This window comes from Mytilus edulis, chromosome 8 (assembly GCF_963676685.1).
Source record: "Mytilus edulis chromosome 8, xbMytEdul2.2, whole genome shotgun sequence".
Lineage (NCBI taxonomy): Eukaryota > Metazoa > Mollusca > Bivalvia > Mytilida > Mytilidae > Mytilus > Mytilus edulis.
This window is the reverse complement of record NC_092351.1, coordinates 7,638,224-7,663,498: the sequence shown is the minus strand read 5'-3', so window position 1 is coordinate 7,663,498 and position 25,275 is coordinate 7,638,224. Positions and strand designations below refer to the sequence as shown.

Below are 25,275 nucleotides of genomic sequence, written 5' to 3'. Positions count from 1 at the left end.
ATTCAAACAGACATAGCTGTTTGACTCAAGTTCAAATCTAATGACAATCATTGTATGTCAAAGCAACCACTTATGGCTTGTAATTCCTTGATGAAGGGTTGCTGCTCATAAGGAAGCTAGTTAACCAAGAGTTCCAAGTAGTGAAGTTGAAATGGTCCCTTCATAAATTTTAAAGACATCACAAATTCGTTGACTGTAGTGGAATATCAGTCTCTTAGATGACAACAGATATGTTCCAATTGTCGTACTATAATCCTGTCCACTTTTCCCAAAACGTACTAAATAAGACTTATCACTGGATTTGCACTAATATGAGCAGCACAACAGGTGCCACTGCTACTTGTGGAATAGGATTGTTTATTCTAACCATTTCTGGAGCATTTGAGATCCCCCCCAGTTTTTGGTGGAGTTTCTGTTCCTCGGTATTATTTTTATTCTATGCTATGGTTTAGTGTATTGTGGTTTGTCTGTTTGTCTTTTTATTTTTTAACCATGGTGTTGTCAGTTTAGTTTTTATGCCACTGGCATACAAAGATAATCTTTCTATAGGCAGCTTAAAACAGTGATTATACCAGCAATCTAAAAATATAGAAAATAGTTGTAGATGAAAAATGAAAATATTCATGCAGTATTGTCTCAAATAAGATACATGTTTTTGGGTTTTTTTTAATTAAAAGTGTATGTTTTTGCATAAAAATCCTCCACAATATCTAAGTCTTCAGTTAAACAGAAAATAGAAAGTGAATTTCTTTTAATGGCAGCAGATGCAAGAAAACTATATTCTAATGAGATGAATACTTTTTTACTCTTTCATTGACATATATGTATTTATAAAAACGGTTGATACATACACAAATACATAACCCTTTCGAGACATTCTTGATTATTTTATCTCCTATACATTTCAACTAGCATACTAATAGAATCTACACAATATTTCAACTCTCTCATACTACAAACAATATCTTACAAAAAAGACAAAATCCTTTAAATCGTTAAAACAATTATTATATTAAATAATAAACTATTTTCCTAGTCTGTCCTGAGTGTTGTTTATTTCTCTCTTTTAATCATAATAAATTTTGAACCCCTCTATATCTAATTTTTTTACATGTACTTATTATGATAAATATTTCAAAGAAACCTTGTTGATGTCATCCTAGTAACAGTTTGTTTCTAAACTGATGCAGAAAAAAAATATTGACCATTCACTCAAATCACTGTCTCAAATTGTCTAAAACAAGTAAAATTCTGGCACTGATGCATATTGCACATTTATTGAGGAAGTTCTAGGTTAATAATGTGATCAGATATTTCTTACTATACAAATTGAAAGCCGTACAGGTACATTTCAAGTATGTTTACTATATAACTCAAACCATATACTGTAAATTCAGAAATTATTGTGATGCATTTACTATAGCAATTTTGGAAGAAAGGAAAAAAATTAGATAAATAATCTTAATTTCAGGAAAATCTACATACAGCTATATATGTACTTCCTCAATTTACAGTATTTCATCCACATTCAATTGTTATATCTATATCAGCAAAAAGCTGCATATATATATATACATTGTATATATATATAAACGAGTCTAAATTGAAAACTACGTTCAAACCTATGATTGCGTTGAATAAAAACCGCAATTTTTATACGTGTGCATGTAAAACAAATTTCGTTGTAGAAGGGTCTAAATACAGCACAAACATATATATATATTTAAAATGATTAAAAAAATGAATGAATGAATGACTTAAATAATTATATTTTCATAAAACTAGTATGTCATTGCTAAGTCTTATCCAAATTCATTATTTATATACTATAAAAATCAATTAAAGTAACAAATTCAATTAACATTTTATTCAATTTAATAAAATGACATATATGATAGTTTGACATGATAATTTACACCAAATGAATCACATTGTACACATATTTACATTATGATACTTTCAGTTTTTAAACCAACCAATGCAAAGCTTTAAACAATTCAAGATAAAAATAGTGAACTTTAAAAAGTTATAATATATAGCTAATTCATTGAATAGTCAATATTTGTACTAAATTGTTAGAAAAAGTACATTGTATTATTTAGAATCTTTATTGCATATACTATTTCTTTTTGCTTTAGTTACAATAAACAGATTTTTCCCTAAACAAAACAAAAATTTTTGCATATACTACTTGATACCCCCCTGGTAATATTATACATCTATCCTTCAATAAAATATTCACAAGGATCTTAATACAACTGAAACAGTCATTTAGACAATAAAATAATTCCTAGAATATCCTCTGCACTGATTTTTTCAAAGCAGATTTTTTTACCATGATATTATCTTTCAGGAAATTTAAAAGCAAATTTGACATGAAATTGGCCCTTAATCTTCCAGCCACACTTGTTAGAAAAAATAATGGTAGATAATCTAGGATTTTTTTAATGACTTTTTCCTTAATAATATTATTTTTATAAAAAAAACTAGTCTTCTTTGAAAGGAGTCCGTCTAGCTTCAGAATCCTCTGTGAATGCTCTGTAAACAAACAGTCCTAGAATTAAATGTACTGTTCCTATGGCGACAAATGCTGCATAAAAGTAACTGTTTTCTGAACTCATTCCAAGAAATGCTGAAAAGAGAGAAATAGTTTTAGTGAAGCATTTCTGTTTTTACATTACAAAACTATTACAGTAGTATTCCATATTATAACAACATATCGAAGCTATCATGTGTTATAAAGGACTGTTCTACAACCCCTATAAACATTACCACTACATATCAAAGCTATCATGTGTTATAAAGGACTATTCTACAACCCCTATAAACATTACAACAACATATCGAAGCTATCATGTGTTATAAAGGACTATTCTACAACCCCTATAAACATTACAACAACATATCGAAGCTATCATGTGTTATAAAGGACTATTCTACAACCCCTATAAACATTACAACTACATATGGAAGCTATCATGTGTTATAAAGGACTATTCTACAACCCCTATAAACATTACAACAACATATCGAAGCTATCATGTGTTATAAAGGACTTTTCTACAACCCCTATAAACATTACAACTACATATGGAAGCTATCATGTGTTATAAAGGACTGTTCTACAACCCCTATAAACATTACAACTACATATGGAAGCTATCATGTGTTATAAAGGACTGTTCTACAACCCCTATAAACATTACAACAACATATTGAAGCTATCATGTGTTATAAAGGACTGTTCTACAACCCCTATAAACATTACAACTACATATTGAAGCTATCATGTGTTATAAAGGACTGTTCTACAACCCCTATAAACATTACAACTACATATCGAAGCTATCATGTGTTATAAAGGACTGTTCTACAACCCCTATAAACATTACTACTACATATCGAAGCTATCATGTGTTATAAAGGACTATTCTACAACCCCTATAAACATTACAACAACATATGGAAGCTATCATGTGTTATAAAGGACTATTCTACAACCCCAATAAACATTACAACAACATATCGAAGCTATCATGTGTTATAAAGGACTATTCTACAACCCCTATAAACATTACTACTACATATTGAAGCTATCATGTGTTATAAAGGACTGTTCTACAACCCCTATAAACATTACAACAACATATCGAAGCTATCATGTGTTATAAAGGACTATTCTACAACCCCTATAAACATTACAACTACATATTGAAGCTATCATGTGTTATAAAGGACTATTCTACAACCCCTATAAACATTACAACTACATATCGAAGCTATCATGTGTTATAAAGGACTATTCTACAACCCCTATAAACATTACAACTACATATCGAAGCTATCATGTGTTATAAAGGACTATTCTACAACCCCTATAAACATTACAACTACATATCGAAGCTATCATGTGTTATAAAGGACTATTCTACAACCCCTATAAACATTACAACTACATATCGAAGCTATCATGTGTTATAAAGGACTGTTCTACAACCCCTATAAACATTACTACTACATATTGAAGCTATCATGTGTTATAAAGGACTGTTCTACAACACCTATAAACATTACAACAACATATCGAAGCTATCATGTGTTATAAAGGACTATTCTACAACCCCTATAAACATTACAACTACATATTGAAGCTATCATGTGTTATAAAAGACTATTCTACAACCCCTATAAACATTACAACTACATATCGAAGCTATCATGTGTTATAAAGGACTGTTCTACAACCCCTATAAACATTACAACAACATATCGAAGCTATCATGTGTTGTAAAGGACTGTTCTACAACCCCTATAAACATTACAACAACATATCGAAGCTATCATGTGTTATAAAGGACTGTTCTACAACCCCTATAAACATTACAACTACATATCGAAGCTATCATGTGTTATAAAGGACTATTCTACAACCCCTATAAACATTACAACTACATATCGAAGCTATCATGTGTTATAAAGGACTATTCTACAACCCCTATAAACATTACAACTACATATCGAAGCTATCATGTGTTATAAAGGACTGTTCTACAACCCCTATAAACATTACAACTACATATCGAAGCTATCATGTGTTATAAAGGACTGTTCTACAACCCCTATAAACATTACAACTACATATCGAAGCTATCATGTGTTATAAAGGACTGTTCTACAACCCCTATAAACATTACAACTACATATCGAAGCTATCATGTGTTATAAAGGACTGTTCTACAACCCCTATAAACATTACAACAACATATCAAAGCTATCATGTGTTATAAAGGACTGTTCTACAACCCCTATAAACATTACAACTACATATCGAAGCTATCATGTGTTATAAAGGACTGTTCTACAACCCCTATAAACATTACAACTACATATGGAAGCTATCATGTGTTATAAAGAACTATTCTACAACCCCTATAAACATAACAACTACATATTGAAGCTATCATGTGTTATAAAGGACTATTCTACAACCCCTATAAACATTACAACTACATATGGAAGCTATCATGTGTTATAAAGGACTATTCTACAACCCCTATAAACATTACAACAACATATGGAAGCTATCATGTGTTATAAAGGACTATTCTACAACCCCAATAAACATTACAACAACATATCGAAGCTATCATGTGTTATAAAGGACTATTCTACAACCCCTATAAACATTACTACTACATATTGAAGCTATCATGTGTTATAAAGGACTGTTCTACAACCCCTATAAACATTACAACAACATATCGAAGCTATCATGTGTTATAAAGGACTATTCTACAACCCCTATAAACATTACAACTACATATTGAAGCTATCATGTGTTATAAAGGACTATTCTACAACCCCTATAAACATTACAACTACATATCGAAGCTATCATGTGTTATAAAGGACTATTCTACAACCCCTATAAACATTACAACTACATATCGAAGCTATCATGTGTTATAAAGGACTATTCTACAACCCCTATAAACATTACAACTACATATCGAAGCTATCATGTGTTATAAAGGACTATTCTACAACCCCTATAAACATTACAACTACATATCTAAGCTATCATGTGTTATAAAGGACTGTTCTACAACCCCTATAAACATTACTACTACATATTGAAGCTATCATGTGTTATAAAGGACTGTTCTACAACACCTATAAACATTACAACAACATATCGAAGCTATCATGTGTTATAAAGGACTATTCTACAACCCCTATAAACATTACAACTACATATTGAAGCTATCATGTGTTATAAAAGACTATTCTACAACCCCTATAAACATTACAACTACATATCGAAGCTATCATGTGTTATAAAGGACTGTTCTACAACCCCTATAAACATTACAACAACATATCGAAGCTATCATGTGTTGTAAAGGACTGTTCTACAACCCCTATAAACATTACAACAACATATCGAAGCTATCATGTGTTATAAAGGACTGTTCTACAACCCCTATAAACATTACAACTACATATCGAAGCTATCATGTGTTATAAAGGACTATTCTACAACCCCTATAAACATTACAACTACATATCGAAGCTATCATGTGTTATAAAGGACTATTCTACAACCCCTATAAACATTACAACTACATATCGAAGCTATCATGTGTTATAAAGGACTGTTCTACAACCCCTATAAACATTACAACTACATATCGAAGCTATCATGTGTTATAAAGGACTGTTCTACAACCCCTATAAACATTACAACTACATATCGAAGCTATCATGTGTTATAAAGGACTGTTCTACAACCCCTATAAACATTACAACAACATATCAAAGCTATCATGTGTTATAAAGGACTGTTCTACAACCCCTATAAACATTACAACTACATATCGAAGCTATCATGTGTTATAAAGGACTGTTCTACAACCCCTATAAACATTACAACTACATATGGAAGCTATCATGTGTTATAAAGAACTATTCTACAACCCCTATAAACATAACAACTACATATTGAAGCTATCATGTGTTATAAAGGACTGTTCTACAACCCCTATAAACATTACAACTACATATGGAAGCTATCATGTGTTATAAAGGACTATTCTACAACCCCTATAAACATTACAACTACATATTGAAGTTATCATGTGTTATAAAGGACTGTTCTACAACCCCTATAAACATTACAACTACATATGGAAGCTATCATGTGTTATAAAGGACTATTCTACAACCCCTATAAACATAACAACTACATATGGAAGCTATCATGTGTTATAAAGGACTATTCTACAACCCCTATAAACATTACAACTACATATTGAAGCTATCATGTGTTATAAAGGACTATTCTACAACCCCTATAAACATTACAACTACATATTGAAGCTATCATGTGTTATAAAGGACTATTCTACAACCCCTATAAACATTACAACTACATATTGAAGCTATCATGTGTTATAAAGGACTATTCTACAACCCCTATAAACATTACAACAACATATTGAAGCTATCATGTGTTATAAAGGACTGTTCTACAACACCTATAAACATTACAACTACATATCGAAGCTATCATGTGTTATAAAGGACTATTCTACAACCCCTATAAACATTACAACTACATATGGAAGTTATCATGTGTTATAAAGGACTGTTCTACAACCCCTATAAACATTACAACAACATATGGAAGTTATCATGTGTTATAAAGGACTGTTCTACAACCCCTATAAACATTACAACAACATATGGAAGCTATCATGTGTTATAAAGGACTATTCTACAACCCCTATAAACATTACAACTACATATGGAAGTTATCATGTGTTATAAAGGACTATTCTACAACCCCTATAAACATTACAACTACATATGGAAGCTATCATGTGTTATAAAGGACTGTTCTACAACCCCTATAAACATTACAACAACATATTGAAGTTATCATGTGTTATAAAGGACTGTTCTACAACCCCTATAAACATTACAACTACATATCGAAGCTATCATGTGTTATAAAGGACTGTTCTACAACCCCTATAAACATTACAACTACATATCGAAGCTATCATGTGTTATAAAGGACTGTTCTACAACCCCTATAAACATTACAACTACATATAGAAGTTATCATGTGTTATAAAGGACTATTCTACAACCCCTATAAACATTACAACTACATATCGAAGCTATCATGTGTTATAAAGGACTGTTCTACAACCCCTATAAACATTACAACTACATATTGAAGTTATCATGTGTTATAAAGGACTATTCTACAACTCCTATAAACATTACAACTACATATCGAAGTTATCATGTGTTATAAAGGACTATTCTACAACCCCTATAAACATTACAACTACATATCGAAGCTATCATGTGTTATAAAGGACTGTTCTACAACCCCTATAAACATTACAACTACATATTGAAGTTATCATGTGTTATAAAGGACTGTTCTACAACCCCTATAAACATTACTACTACATATCGAAGCTATCATGTGTTATAAAGGACTGTTCTACAACCCCTATAAACATTACAACTACATATTGAAGCTATCATGTGTTATAAAGGACTATTCTACAACCCCTATAAACATTACAACAACATATCGAAGCTATCATGTGTTATAAAGGACTATTCTACAACCCCTATAAACATTACAACAACATATTGAAGCTATCATGTGTTATAAAGGACTATTCTACAACCCCTATAAACATTACAACAACATATTGAAGCTATCATGTGTTATAAAGGACTGTTCTACAACCCCTATAAACATTACAACTACATATTGAAGTTATCATGTGTTATAAAGGACTATTCTACAACCCCTATCAACATTACAACAACATATTGAAGCTATCATGTGTTATAAAGGACTGTTCTACAACCCCTATAAACATTACAACAACATATTGAAGCTATCATGTGTTATAAAGGACTGTTCTACAACCCCTATAAACATTACAACTACATATTGAAGCTATCATGTGTTATAAAGGACTGTTCTACAACCCCTATAAACATTACAACAACATATTGAAGTTATCATGTGTTATAAAGGACTGTTCTACAACCCCTATAAACATTACAACTACATATTGAAGCTATCATGTGTTATAAAGGACTATTCTACAACCCCTATAAACATTACAACAACATATTGAAGTTATCATGTGTTATAAAGGACTGTTCTACAACCCCTATAAACATTACAACTACATATTGAAGTTATCATGTGTTATAAAGGACTGTTCTACTACCCCTATAAACATTACAACTACATATGGAAGCTATCATGTGTTATAAAGGACTGTTCTACAACCCCTATAAACATTACAACTACATATTGAAGCTATCATGTGTTATAAAGGCCTGTTCTACAACCCCTATAAACATTACAACAACATATGGAAGCTATCATGTGTTATAAAGGACTATTCTACAACCCCTATAAACATTACAACTACATATGGAAGCTATCATGTGTTATAAAGGACTATTCTACAACCCCTATAAACATAACTACTACATATGGAAGCTATCATGTGTTATAAAGGACTATTCTACAACCCCTATAAACATTACAACAACATATTGAAGCTATAATGTGTTATAAAGGACTATTCTACAACCCCTATAAACATTACAACTACATATTGAAGTTATCATGTGTTATAAAGGACTATTCTACAACCCCTATAAACATTACAACTACATATGGAAGCTATCATGTGTTATAAAGGACTATTCTACAACCCCTATAAACATAACTACTACATATGGAAGCTATCATGTGTTATAAAGGACTATTCTACAACCCCTATAAACATTACAACAACATATTGAAGCTATCATGTGTTATAAAGGACTATTCTACAACCCCTATAAACATTACAACAACATATTGAAGTTATCATGTGTTATAAAGGACTATTCTACAACCCCTATAAACATTACAACTACATATGGAAGCTATCATGTGCTATAAAGGACTATTCTACAACCCCTATAAACATTACAACAACATATTGAAGTTATCATGTGTTATAAAGGACTGTTCTACAACCCCTATAAACATTACAACTACATATTGAAGTTATCATGTGTTATAAAGGACTGTTCTACTACCCCTATAAACATTACAACTACATATGGAAGCTATCATGTGTTATAAAGGACTGTTCTACAACCCCTATAAACATTACAACTACATATTGAAGCTATCATGTGTTATAAAGGACTGTTCTACAACCCCTATAAACATTACAACTACATATGGAAGCTATCATGTGTTATAAAGGACTGTTCTACAACCCCTATAAACATTACAACTACATATTGAAGTTATCATGTGTTATAAAGGACTGTTCTACAACCCCTATAAACATTACAACAACATATGGAAGTTATCATGTGTTATAAAGGACTGTTTTACAACCCCTATCAACATTACAACAACATATTGAAGCTATCATGTATTATAAAGGACTATTCTACAACCCCTATAAACATTACAACTACATATGGAAGCTATCATGTGTTATAAAGGACTGTTCTACAACCCCTATAAACATTACAACTACATATTGAAGTTATCATGTGTTATAAAGGACTGTTCTACAACCCCTATAAACATTACAACAACATATTGAAGCTATCATGTGTTATAAAGGACTGTTCTACAACCCCTATAAACATTACAACTACATATTGAAGCTATCATGTGTTATAAAGGACTATTCTACAACCCCTATAAACATTACAACTACATATTGAAGCTATCATGTGTTATAAAGGACTGTTCTACAACCCCTATAAACATTACAACAACATATTGAAGTTATCATGTGTTATAAAGAACTGTTCTACAACCCCTATAAACATTACAACAACATATTGAAGCTATCATGTGTTATAAAGGACTGTTCTACAACCCCTATAAACATTACAACAACATATCAAAGCTATCATGTGCTATAAAGGACTATTCTACAACCCCTATAAACATTACAACTACATATCGAAGCTATCATGTGTTATAAAGGACTGTTCTACAACCCCTATAAACATTACAACTACATATCGAAGCTATCATGTGTTATAAAGGACTGTTCTACAACCCCTATAAACATTACAACAACATATTGAAGCTATCATGTGTTATAAAGGACTGTTCTACAACCCCTATAAACATTACAACAACATATCAAAGCTATCATGTGCTATAAAGGACTATTCTACAACCCCTATAAACATTACAACTACATATGGAAGCTATCATGTGTTATAAAGGACTATTCTACAACCCCTATAAACATTACAACAACATATTGAAGCTATCATGTGTTATAAAGGACTGTTCTACAACCCCTATAAACATTACAACAACATATTGAAGCTATCATGTGTTATAAAGGACTGTTCTACAACCCCTATAAACATTACAACAACATATGGAAGCTATCATGTGTTATAAAGGACTATTCTACAACCCCTATAAACATTACAACAACATATTGAAGCTATCATGTGTTATAAAGGACTATTCTACAACCCCTATAAACATTACAACTACATATCGAAGCTATCATGTGTTATAAAGGACTATTCTACAACCCCTATAAACATTACAACTACATATTGAAGCTATCATGTGTTATAAAGGACTATTCTACAACCCCTATAAACATTACAACTACATATTGAAGCTATCATGTGTTATAAAGGACTGTTCTACAACCCCTATAAACATTATAACTACATATGGAAGCTATCATGTGTTATAAAGGACTGTTCTACAACCCCTATAAACATTACAACTACATATTGAAGCTATCATGTGTTATAAAGGACTGTTCTACAACCCCTATAAACATTACAACTACATATTGAAGCTATCATGTGTTATAAAGGACTATTCTACAACCCCTATAAACATTACAACTACATATCGAAGCTATCATGTGTTATAAAGGACTATTCTACAACCCCTATAAACATTACAACTACATATCGAAGCTATCATGTGTTATAAAGGACTATTCTACAACCCCTATAAACATTACAACAACATATCGAAGCTATCATGTGTTATAAAGGACTATTCTACAACCCCTATAAACATTACAACAACATATTGAAGCTATCATGTGTTATAAAGGACTGTTCTACAACCCCTATAAACATTACAACTACATATTGAAGTTATCATGTGTTATAAAGGACTGTTCTACAACCCCTATAAACATTACAACAACATATTGAAGCTATCATGTGTTATAAAGGACTATTCTACAACCCCTATAAACATTACAACAACATATTGAAGCTATCATGTGTTATAAAGGACTATTCTACAACCCCTATAAACATTACAACAACATATCAAAGCTATCATGTGTTATAAAGGACTGTTCTACTACCCCTATAAACATTACAACAACATATCAAAGCTATCATGTGTTATAAAGGACTATTCTACAACCCCTATAAACATTACAACTACATATGGAAGCTATCATGTGTTATAAAGGACTATTCTACAACCCCTATAAACATTACAACTACATATTGAAGTTATCATGTGTTATAAAGGACTATTCTACAACCCCTATAAACATTACAACAACATATCAAAGCTATCATGTGTTATAAAGGACTGTTCTACAACCCCTATAAACATTACAACAACATATTGAAGCTATCATGTGTTATAAAGGACTATTCTACAACCCCTATAAACATTACAACAACATATTGAAGTTATCATGTGTTATAAAGGACTGTTCTACAACCCCTATAAACATTACAACTACATATTGAAGCTATCATGTGTTATAAAGGACTATTCTACAACCCCTATAAACATTACAACAACATATCAAAGCTATCATGTGTTATAAAGGACTGTTCTACAACCCCTATAAACATTACAACAACATATTGAAGCTATCATGTGTTATAAAGGACTATTCTACAACCCCTATAAACATTACAACAACATATCAAAGCTATCATGTGTTATAAAGGACTGTTCTACAACCCCTATAAACATTACAACAACATATTGAAGCTATCATGTGTTATAAAGGACTATTCTACAACCCCTATAAACATTACAACAACATATTGAAGTTATCGTGTGTTATAAAGGACTGTTCTACAACCCCTATAAACATTACAACAACATATCAAAGCTATCATGTGTTATAAAGGACTGTTCTACAACCCCTATAAACATTACAACAACATATTGAAGCTATCATGTATTATAAAGGACTATTCTACAACCCCTATAAACATTACAACTACATATGGAAGCTATCATATGTTATAAAGGACTGTTCTACAACCCCTATAAACATTACAACAACATATTGAAGTTATCATGTGTTATAAAGGACTGTTCTACAACCCCTATAAACATTACAACAACATATTGAAGCTATCATGTATTATAAAGGACTATTCTACAACCCCTATAAACATTACAACTACATATGGAAGCTATCATATGTTATAAAGGACTGTTCTACAACCCCTATAAACATTACAACAACATATTGAAGTTATCATGTGTTATAAAGGACTATTCTACAACCCCTATAAACATTACAACAACATATTGAAGTTATCGTGTGTTATAAAGGACTGTTCTACAACCCCTATAAACATTACAACAACATATCAAAGCTATCATGTGTTATAAAGGACTGTTCTACAACCCCTATAAACATTACAACAACATATTGAAGCTATCATGTGTTATAAAGGACTGTTCTACAACCCCTATAAACATTATAACTACATATTGAAGCTATCATGTGTTATAAAGGACTGTTCTACAACCCCTATAAACATTACAACTACATATTGAAGCTATCATGTGTTATAAAGGACTATTCTACAACCCCTATAAACATTACAACAACATATCAAAGCTATCATGTGTTATAAAGGACTATTCTACAACCCCTATAAACATTACAACAACATATTGAAGCTATCATGTGTTATAAAGGACTATTCTACAACCCCTATAAACATTACAACTACATATTGAAGCTATCATGTGTTATAAAGGACTGTTCTACAACCCCTATAAACATTACAACAACATATTGAAGCTATCATGTGTTATAAAGGACTGTTCTACAACCCCTATAAACATTAGAACTACATATTGAAGCTATCATGTGTTATAAAGGACTGTTCTACAACCCCTATAAACATTACAACAACATATCAAAGCTATCATGTGTTATAAAGGACTATTCTACAACCCCTATAAACATTACAACTACATATGGAAGCTATCATGTGTTATAAAGGACTGTTCTACAACCCCTATAAACATTACAACTACATATCGAAGCTATCATGTGTTATAAAGGACTGTTCTACAACCCCTATAAACATTACAACTACATATCGAAGCTATCATGTGTTATAAAGGACTGTTCTACAACCCCTATAAACATTACAACAACATATTGAAGCTATCATGTGTTATAAAGGACTATTCTACAACCCCTATAAACATTACAACTACATATGGAAGCTATCATATGTTATAAAGGACTGTTCTACAACCCCTATAAACATTACAACAACATATCAAAGCTATCATGTGTTATAAAGGACTATTCTACAACCCCTATAAACATTACAACTACATATTGAAGTTATCATGTGTTATAAAGGACTGTTCTACAACCCCTATAAACATTACAACTACATATTGAAGTTATCATGTGTTATAAAGGACTATTCTACAACCCCTATAAACATTACAACAACATATTGAAGTTATCGTGTGTTATAAAGGACTGTTCTACAACCCCTATAAACATTACAACAACATATCAAAGCTATCATGTGTTATAAAGGACTGTTCTACAACCCCTATAAACATTACAACAACATATTGAAGCTATCATGTGTTATAAAGGACTGTTCTACAACCCCTATAAACATTATAACTACATATTGAAGCTATCATGTGTTATAAAGGACTGTTCTACAACCCCTATAAACATTACAACTACATATTGAAGCTATCATGTGTTATAAAGGACTATTCTACAACCCCTATAAACATTACAACAACATATCAAAGCTATCATGTGTTATAAAGGACTATTCTACAACCCCTATAAACATTACAACAACATATTGAAGCTATCATGTGTTATAAAGGACTATTCTACAACCCCTATAAACATTACAACAACATATTGAAGCTATCATGTGTTATAAAGGACTGTTCTACAACCCCTATAAACATTACAACAACATATTGAAGCTATCATGTGTTATAAAGGACTGTTCTACAACCCCTATAAACATTACAACTACATATTGAAGCTATCATGTGTTATAAAGGACTATTCTACAACCCCTATAAACATTACAACTACATATGGAAGCTATCATGTGTTATAAAGGACTATTCTACAACCCCTATAAACATTACAACAACATATCGAAGTTATCATGTGTTAAAAAGGACTGTTCTACAACCCCTATAAACATTACAACAACATATCGAAGTTATCATGTGTTAAAAAGGACTGTTCTACAACCCCTATAAACATTACAACAACATATTGAAGCTATCATGTGTTATAAAGGACTATTCTACAACCCCTATAAACATTACAACTACATATGGAAGCTATCATGTGTTATAAAGGACTATTCTACAACCCCTATAAACATTACAACTACATATTGAAGCTATCATGTGTTATAAAGGACTGTTCTACAACCCCTATAAACATTACAACAACATATTGAAGTTATCATGTGTTATAAAGGACTGTTCTACAACCCCTATAAACATTACAACAACATATTGAAGCTATCATGTGTTATAAAGGACTGTTCTACAACCCCTATAAACATTACAACAACATATCGAAGTTATCATGTGTTAAAAAGGACTGTTCTACAACCCCTATAAACATTACAACAACATATTGAAGCTATCATGTGTTATAAAGGACTATTCTAGAACCCCTATAAACATTACAACAACATATTGAAGCTATCATGTGTTATAAAGGACTGTTCTACAACCCCTATAAACATTACAACTACATATTGAAGCTATCATGTATTATAAAGGACTATTCTACAACCCCTATAAACATTACAACAACATATTGAAGCTATCATGTGTTATAAAGGACTGTTCTACAACCCCTATAAACATTACAACTACATATCGAAGCTATCATGTGTTATAAAGGACTGTTCTACAACCCCTATAAACATTACAACAACATATCAAAGCTATCATGTGCTATAAAGGACTATTCTACAACCCCTATAAACATTACAACAACATATCAAAGCTATCATGTGTTATAAAGGACTATTCTACAACCCCTATAAACATTACAACTACATATGGAAGCTATCATGTGTTATAAAGGACTATTCTACAACCCCTATAAACATTACAACTACATATGGAAGCTATCATGTGTTATAAAGGACTATTCTACAACCCCTATAAACATTACAACAACATATCGAAGTTATCATGTGTTAAAAAGGACTGTTCTACAACCCCTATAAACATTACAACAACATATTGAAGCTATCATGTGTTATAAAGGACTATTCTACAACCCCTATAAACATTACAACAACATATTGAAGCTATCATGTGTTATAAAGGACTGTTCTACAACCCCTATAAACATTACAACAACATATCAAAGCTATCATGTGTTATAAAGGACTATTCTACAACCCCTATAAACATTACAACAACATATTGAAGCTATCATGTGTTATAAAGGACTGTTCTACAACCCCTATAAACATTACAACTACATATTGAAGTTATCATGTGTTATAAAGGACTATTCTACAACCCCTATAAACATTACAACAACATATCAAAGCTATCATGTGTTATAAAGGACTGTTCTACAACCCCTATAAACATTACAACTACATATTGAAGCTATCATGTGTTATAAAGGACTATTCTACAACCCCTATAAACATTACAACAACATATTGAAGTTATCATGTGTTATAAAGGACTATTCTACAACCCCTATAAACATTACAACTACATATGGAAGCTATCATGTGTTATAAAGGACTATTCTACAACCCCTATAAACATTACAACTACATATGGAAGCTATCATGTGTTATAAAGGACTATTCTACAACCCCTATAAACATTACAACTACATATCGAAGCTATCATGTGTTGTAAAGGACTATTCTACAACCCCTATAAACATTACAACTACATATCGAAGCTATCATGTGTTATAAAGGACTATTCTACAACCCCTATAAACATTACAACAACATATTGAAGCTATCATGTGTTATAAAGGACTATTCTACAACCCCTATAAACATAACAACTACATATTGAAGCTATCATGTGTTATAAAGGACTATTCTACAACCCCTATAAACATTACAACAACATATCAAAGCTATCATGTGTTATAAAGGACTATTCTACAACCCCTATAAACATAACAACAACATATTGAAGCTATCATGTGTTATAAAGGACTGTTCTACAACCCCTATAAACATTACAACAACATATTGAAGCTATCATGTGTTATAAAGGACTGTTCTACAACCCCTATAAACATTACAACTACATATTGAAGCTATCATGTGTTATAAAGGACTGTTCTACAACCCCTATAAACATTACAACTACATATGGAAGCTATCATATGTTATAAAGGACTGTTCTACAACCCCTATAAACATTACAACAACATATTGAAGCTATCATGTGTTATAAAGGACTGTTCTACAACCCCTATAAACATTACAACTACATATGGAAGCTATCATATGTTATAAAGGACTATTCTACAACCCCTATAAACATTACAACTACATATTGAAGCTATCATGTGTTATAAAAGACTATTCTACAACCCCTATAAACATTACAACAACATATTGAAGCTATCATGTGTTATAAAGGACTGTTCTACAACCCCTATAAACATTACAACTACATATTGAAGCTATCATGTGTTATAAAGGACTGTTCTACAACCCCTATAAACATTACAACAACATATTGAAGCTATCATGTGTTATAAAGGACTGTTCTACAACCCCTATAAACATTACAACAACATATTGAAGCTATCATGTGTTATAAAGGACTATTCTACAACCCCTATAAACATTACAACTACATATGGAAGCTATCATGTGTTATAAAGGACTATTCTACAACCCCTATAAACATTACAACTACATATTGAAGCTATCATGTGTTATAAAGGACTATTCTACAACCCCTATAAACATTACAACTACATATGGAAGCTATCATGTGTTATAAAGGACTATTCTACAACCCCTATAAACATTACAACTACATATTGAAGCTATCATGTGTTATAAAGGACTATTCTACAACCCCTATAAACATTACAACAACATATTGAAGCTATCATGTGTTATAAAGGACTGTTCTACAACCCCTATAAACATTATAACTACATATGGAAGCTATCATGTGTTATAAAGGACTATTCTACAACCCCTATAAACATTACAACAACATATTGAAGCTATCATGTGTTATAAAGGACTGTTCTACAACCCCTATAAACATTATAACTACATATGCAAGCTATCATGTGTTATAAAGGACTGTTCTACTACCCCTATAAACATTACAACTACATATGGAAGCTATCATGTGTTATAAAGGACTATTCTACTACCCCTATAAACATTACAACTACATATGGAAGCTATCATGTGTTATAAAGGACTATTCTACTACCCCTATAAACATTACAACTACATATGGAAGCTATCATGTGTTATAAAGGACTGTTCTACAACCCCTATAAACATTACAACTACATATGGAAGCTATCATGTGTTATAAAGGACTGTTCTACAACCCCTATAAACATTACAACAACATATCAAAGCTATCATGTGTTATAAAGGACTATTCTACAACCCCTATAAACATTACAACAACATATTGAAGTTATCATGTGTTATAAAGGACTATTCTACAACCCCTATAAACATTACAACAACATATTGAAGTTATCATGTGTTATAAAGGACTGTTTTACAACCCCTATAAACATTACAACTACATATTGAAGTTATCATGTGTTATAAAGGACTGTTCTACTACCCCTATAAACATTACAACTACATATGGAAGCTATCATGTGTTATAAAGGACTATTCTACAACCCCTATAAACATTACAACAACATATTGAAGTTATCATGTGTTATAAAGGACTGTTTTACAACCCCTATAAACATTACAACTACATATTGAAGTTATCATGTGTTATAAAGGACTGTTCTACAACCCCTATAAACATTACAACAACATATTGAAGCTATCATGTGTTATAAAGGACTATTCTACTACCCCTATAAACATTACAACTACATATGGAAGCTATCATGTGTTATAAAGGACTGTTCTACAACCCCTATAAACATTACAACTACATATGGAAGCTATCATGTGTTATAAAGGACTGTTCTACAACCCCTATAAACATTACAACAACATATTGAAGTTATCATGTGTTATAAAGGACTGTTCTACAACCCCTATAAACATTACAACTACATATGGAAGCTATCATGTGTTATAAAGGACTGTTCTACAACCCCTATAAACATTACAACTACATATTAAATGAAGTTGCAGTCATGTAATTGACTGTTCCATAGGCTTACATGCAAAACAGCTGATCTTTGAAAATATAAGAATAAACAATGCTACATAGAAAAAATATTTTATGTTCATATCATGTATGTAAGTATTGTCATGATTGTGAAATTGTGATTTAATAGAGTAAAAAAATAGGTCATGCAAAAAGTTACTTTACCCTGGAGTCAAAACAATTTTTTTCTACTTTCTGTTTGCTGTTTTTACTAGGTTCCAACACTTCCAATAAACATGATATCCTTCCACTTTCCTGGATTAATATCCCCAAAAAGATGCATTTTTTTTTTAAATCTATACTCTAACATAGTTAGGTTGATTTTCTAGGCAATTTATACATATTCTAAAGCCTGGTATTTCTTAATCATAAGAAATTCGATGGAAAAGGTATGATTTGCAGTTGTCATTACACACAGGCAGACATATACATATATTTATTTACAGTGATTGTATGCTTCTAAAAATAGATTAGCATCCTGCAATTATACTGAAGAGATGAGCAGATGATCATTTCTGTACACTAAAAATAAATACTTCGTGTATTGTATCAGAGATCCTTGTTTAATTCCTACAAGCAGGTAACACCTCCCGAAATAGACAATTTTATTTCCCTCCATGTTTTGATATGCACTGGAAACTGGAGTTGTAATACAAGACTGGTACCTAAAGCTATCATGTGTCATAAAGGACTAATCTAGAACCCCTTTAAACATTACAACTACAAATTAAAGCTATCATGTGTCATAACAGAATGCTCTCCAACCCCCATAAATGATACAACTATTTCTCGTAGCTATCATGTGTCATAAAGGACTGCTCTCCAACTCTTATAAATGATAAAACTACATCTTGATGCTAGCATGTGTCAAAAAGGACTGCTCTCCAACTCCTATAAATGATACAACTACATATCTAAGGTATTATGTGTCATAAAGGACTGCTCTCCAACTCCTAAAAATGATACAACTATCAACTACATATTGAAGCTATCATGTGTCATAAAGGACTGCTCTTCCAACTACTCTAATCATAACAACTACATATCTAAGCTATCATGTGTCATAACAGACTGCTCTCCAACTCTTATAAATGATAAAACTACATCTTGATGCTAGCATGTGTCAAAAAGGACTGCTCTCCAACTCCCATAAATGATACAACTACATCTCGCAGCTATCATGTGTCATAAAGGACTGCTCTCCAACTCCTATAAATGATACAACTACATTTTGAAGCTATCATGTGTCATAAAGGACTGCTCTCCAACTCCTATAAATGATACAACTACATATCTAAGGTATTATGTGTCATAACGGACTGCTCTCCAACTCCTATAAATGATACAACTACATATCTAAGGTATTATGTGTCATAACGGACTGCTCTCCAACTCCTATACATCTAATGTACGAAGGAAACAAGTTTTGACTAGGTCCCTCACTAAGGACACTAGCACACAAAAAGTAAATAAGTTTTAAATAGATCCCTCACTTAGGACAGGCACATGAAAAGGAAACAAGTTTTAATTGGATTTTTTAGATCTTAATCCTTCCCCATTTTAATATCGATGAGTGTATAGAGTGGACTAACACAAGTGCCACCTCTGTACCTGTATTTCTCATCTGGTGAAAAAGTGCTTGTCTGCTGATGACACAAGCATTTGGTAAACAGGAAGTTGTTTAGTGATGAATCTGAAAACCCATCACACTTTATAGCTGACTTATATAAACCCTGAAACCAAATTTTAGAAATCCTTATGATGCAGTTCCTGAGAAAGATGCGACAAAAAATATTCTGACAGACTGATGGATGAATGGATTGACTGATGGATGGACTGACAGATGAACAGACAGAGGTAAAACAGTATACCCCCACATTTTTTAAGCCCCCCGGGGGGTATAACTAAATTCTTCAATCAAAGCATCATACTAAACAGGACCATGCCATCAATAACTTACCTTCAAAGAAAAAACTTTTGCTGACAAAATAGAGAAATATTGGCAAAGTAATCATAGCCAGACTAAAAACAACCATAGTCCTCATAACAGTGTCCGTTTTTTCTTTATCTTCCATTCTGCAAAAGACAAAAAAAACATAAAACTATTCCTTCTTTTTCATCATGTTCATAAATATAAAATCTTGTACAATTACTTATACAATGTATAAAGATCATTAGAGTATCAGCAAAACTGGTTCAATACAATCAGACTAGTAAAACATTTTTCCTAATTTTGTGGCACACTTTGTCTTTTAAAACATTGAAATGATAAATAACAATACCCACATAGTAACACTGAAAATAAAGCTTATACTAAATCCTTTCCATAACATGATTTTTATTAATCAGTTTTAAAGTGGTCCTGCTTTATTTGAAAAGTTGTTCCAAATGACACAATACATTGTCTGTAATATCTCAAAGGAAGCTTTAATTAAATATTACATCTGTTTACAAAATTTAATTTTTGTGAGAATGTTTACAGTTTAATACATACATGAAGATGATTTTCACATTCCTGCACATTTCTAATGTTACAACACATTTGTTTGTCCTTCACATTAAGAGTCCATTGTTCATTAATATAATTTATAGTATGGATAAGTTTCTCACTTATATTAAAAATGTTGTCTCAATTTCAAAAGTCCAGTGGCAAATATTACTTTTATGTACACTCCCTATTGGGATTAATGGAGATGTGTCACTAACGTACATTCACAACAATATTTACAAGGACAATCAATCCCCACCCCAACAGAAAGGGAGTGCTAGGACACCAGGAAGTCTGTTTTTATGGTGGAAGAAGCCGAAGTATTCGTAGACAATCAGGGGGTTGTTCTGCATCAACAGACAGACCAAAGAGTTATCAGCAGATTGATTTCCCGGTCAAATTGTGATCAACTTTGACCACAGAGGCCCCAAAAGTTTCAAACTTCAGTTTTTGTACCAGAGATGTGAGAGGAAGGGTGAAATTAACCCTTCTGAGGAATCAAATATCTGGTACCAAGACACAGAATCAGACTTGGGACCTTCACCACTATAGCCATCAGTCTTATCCACCGCAACTATCTGCTGTGTCTGATGTGTATGAACAAGTACCGTCATTGCCAGTCTTTGTTCCGATCCTTTTCACATACCAGTAATTATTATCTTGTCCTTGGACTATGAATTCTAAGGTCCATTTTATTATTTACATAGAAGTGTTATCATTTATAGCTAAGGTAATCTAACCAGAAAAAGACTAGATTTATATTGCCATACAAGAACAGTGATATTTTGATAACAGAAAAATAGATGCAATTTATTATTAATAAGATTTCATTCCAAACATTAGCTATGAAACTAACAGTTACTTAAAAATTTTAGATGATGAGACTATTCCTATTTTTCAAAACAAATTGCTAACAATTTTAGAAAAGATAAAAAGATATCTATTACTTCTACATGTTCTATCATGTCTATGAAATTCAATGTGATGAAGTCGTTTCATATCTTCAGGGCAAATGCCCATCTCATTACCAGCTCGATCCACTGACTGCCTTAGAGGAGTCCCACTGAGGTCATGCTTAGAGCGATTCTTGACATCATGTATATTATCAACCAATTTGTCCACCAAAAGGGGGAGGGACAGGTTCCATTGGCCCCCCTCTATTAAAATGGGCCTCTGCCTCAGATAAGAGAAGCATACATTTGACATACATCACATTCATCAATAAACAGACATTCTCGTTATCCTCATCAACATGAAGAAAAGGAATGAAATCTTAGATTAATTGTTCAAGGATTTAATTTTTATCCCATTACTATGCATTCCACTTTTAAAATTGAAAAAAAAATGCTTGTGTTTTGGCATGAGTAAGCTTATATGAAGATATCAGCAGCACAGCTTTGTGTAGGACCATCAGACTGTCGGCCTATCAATGGATTGTCTGATTATTGGACTGTTGGAAATATCGGTCTGTTGAAACTGGGGTCTCGGAATTTCAGGGTTTTGGTTCATAGCTACACTCCCGCAAACTTTTACATCCCACATACCAAACGGTAGTCCAAATAATTAAGACAACTGGCAAGGCTATTTTAATTTTTTTCTGGGACGCCTTGATGTAGGAAGGCCTAGAAAAAAATTAAAACATCCTTGCCAGACGTCATTATTATTTAGACTAACCAAAAGGATGCCACACATAGGCAGCAACTGCAGTTGTAGGAAGACCTAAGAGACCATATTTCTATCCCCTAGTCCCCAGGGTTAGTGCCAAAAGTGAGAACCCACAGACACAGTCAGAGTGACCATAGTCACATGACAAGTGTAAAGCAAACATAAATAATCCACATGTCTCAACAATAAAAAGGATCAGGATCAAGTCTTAGATTGGGGTTCATTCATTTGGTCCCAGTCTTATGAGGTTACAAGGTTTCCCCTCATATTAAATTTTGGCAACAAATGACCATCGCATATATATAGTCGACACTACATCACATGAATATAACATCATGGTATGGTTCAATAAATGTTGTTTTTAAAATACTTGGTATTGACTATACAAATGCCATAAATGCTCCATTTTGTGAATCCTTATACAAATTTAAGAAATATATACAAACCAAGCTATCAATATTGTTTATTAGCTGTTGGAAAAAACAAATAGATAAAATTTCAGACAGTAAACTGAAAACCTACCTTTTATATAAAACAAATTTTGGTTTTGAAAAATATCTAACATTGATCAAGAATTTTGAACTTAGAAGAAGTTTTACTAAATTACGTGTATCTTCTCATAGATTACAAATAGAATTAGGTAGATATCAGGGTATTCCCCGAATTAACAGAATATGTAATAAATGTTCTTCCAATACTGTCGAAGATGAGGCTCATTTTCTATTTGATTGTAACAAATTTGAGGATGATAGAAATTGTATGTTAGCTAGTATTGCACAATATAATTCTTATTTTAATCATATGAACAGTCAAAGCAAAATTATCTGGTTATTTAGTGTAGAAAATGTTGAGTTACTTAAAATAATATGTAATTTTATATACAAACATCTTCCTTAGTGAAGATTAGTTAAAGGAAATCTATGTGTGTATATACATTTGATTGGACATAGAAAATTATATTCATCTGAATATCACAAACATACTAGCCGATTAAAAAAAAAAATAATTGTTAAGATATATTATTTATTCAAATGTTCTCTTATATCCTTGAGGCATCGTCCCCTGGTATCAACTGCATTCAAGTTACCTATGATGCTTCCTTGTTTGCTTTTGATACAGGTAGGAAAGAGACATTTACACACATTTTACATGCCTATGGACCATAAGGTATCGCCCCCTGGTGTCAGCTGCCTTTAGGAAACCATAATGCTTTCCTATTTGCTGCTGACACAGGATGAGTCATGGACATGTTTAATTTCTACTTTCTTTTTGGCTAATTATTATATATTTAATTGATCCAACTTTTTGTGTACTATACATATGTGGATATCTATTTTTCTTTTTTTCTTTTTGGGCTACTTGTTTGTTATCTATATCAACCACACTTGCTATAAAATGCATTAGTATTAAAAAAAAAAAAACATACTATAGATTCTTTATCTACGTATTCTTTAAGAACTTAAAAAGTTCTCGTTTAACTTTTTTTTATTTTTTTATCTCATTGTTTGTATTGTATTATGAAAAAATTATTGATGTTGTAATGTTTATGCCCTTTGGGGCCCATAATTGGAAAATAAAATATCTTATCTTATCTTATCTTATCTTATAGTCGACAGCATTTATAAAAATCCGGATTTCTGGGACATCAATTTTTACCTCAAATAGCTATATTTTAAACAGAAACATGATTTATACATATAAAACGCTGGTTATTAATGCAATACCTGGTTCTAAGATCATCAGCCATTGTCAAAAATTGAAATTTGTGTCGTTGTAAAAATCGATAGCGTGTAACATCAGTTATCAGCTCATATTGGACAGAAACAGTTATTATTTTGTCGGTCTAATCCTTAATTTGATCAATCAGCATTCCGCGTGA

The 25,275-nt window shown here is 31.7% G+C and overlaps 1 protein-coding gene across 1 annotated transcript; it reads right to left on the bottom strand.

The window, feature by feature from the left end:
* Positions 1-785: 785 nt before the first annotated feature.
* LOC139484716 (vacuolar ATPase assembly integral membrane protein vma21-like) lies at positions 786-25,275 on the bottom strand. The gene is made up of 3 exons (XM_071268602.1): positions 25,121-25,275; positions 21,204-21,319; positions 786-2,632 (listed from the first exon to the last, which is right to left on the bottom strand). Exons 1-3 carry the CDS (start codon positions 25,141-25,143, stop codon positions 2,487-2,489), a joined length of 285 nt encoding a protein of 94 aa, XP_071124703.1. The 5' UTR covers positions 25,144-25,275; the 3' UTR covers positions 786-2,486.

Excerpts from the sequence above, each read along its gene's own strand:
- LOC139484716 (XM_071268602.1), bottom strand. The coding sequence starts at position 25,143 with ATGGCTGATGATCTTAGAACCAG. Across the intron at positions 21,320-25,120 it reads GCTGATGATCTTAGAACCAG|AATGGAAGATAAAGAAAAAA; the intron begins GTATTGCATTAA and ends TGTCTTTTGCAG. Across the intron at positions 2,633-21,203 it reads CAAAAGTTTTTTCTTTGAAG|CATTTCTTGGAATGAGTTCA; the intron begins GTAAGTTATTGA and ends CTCTCTTTTCAG.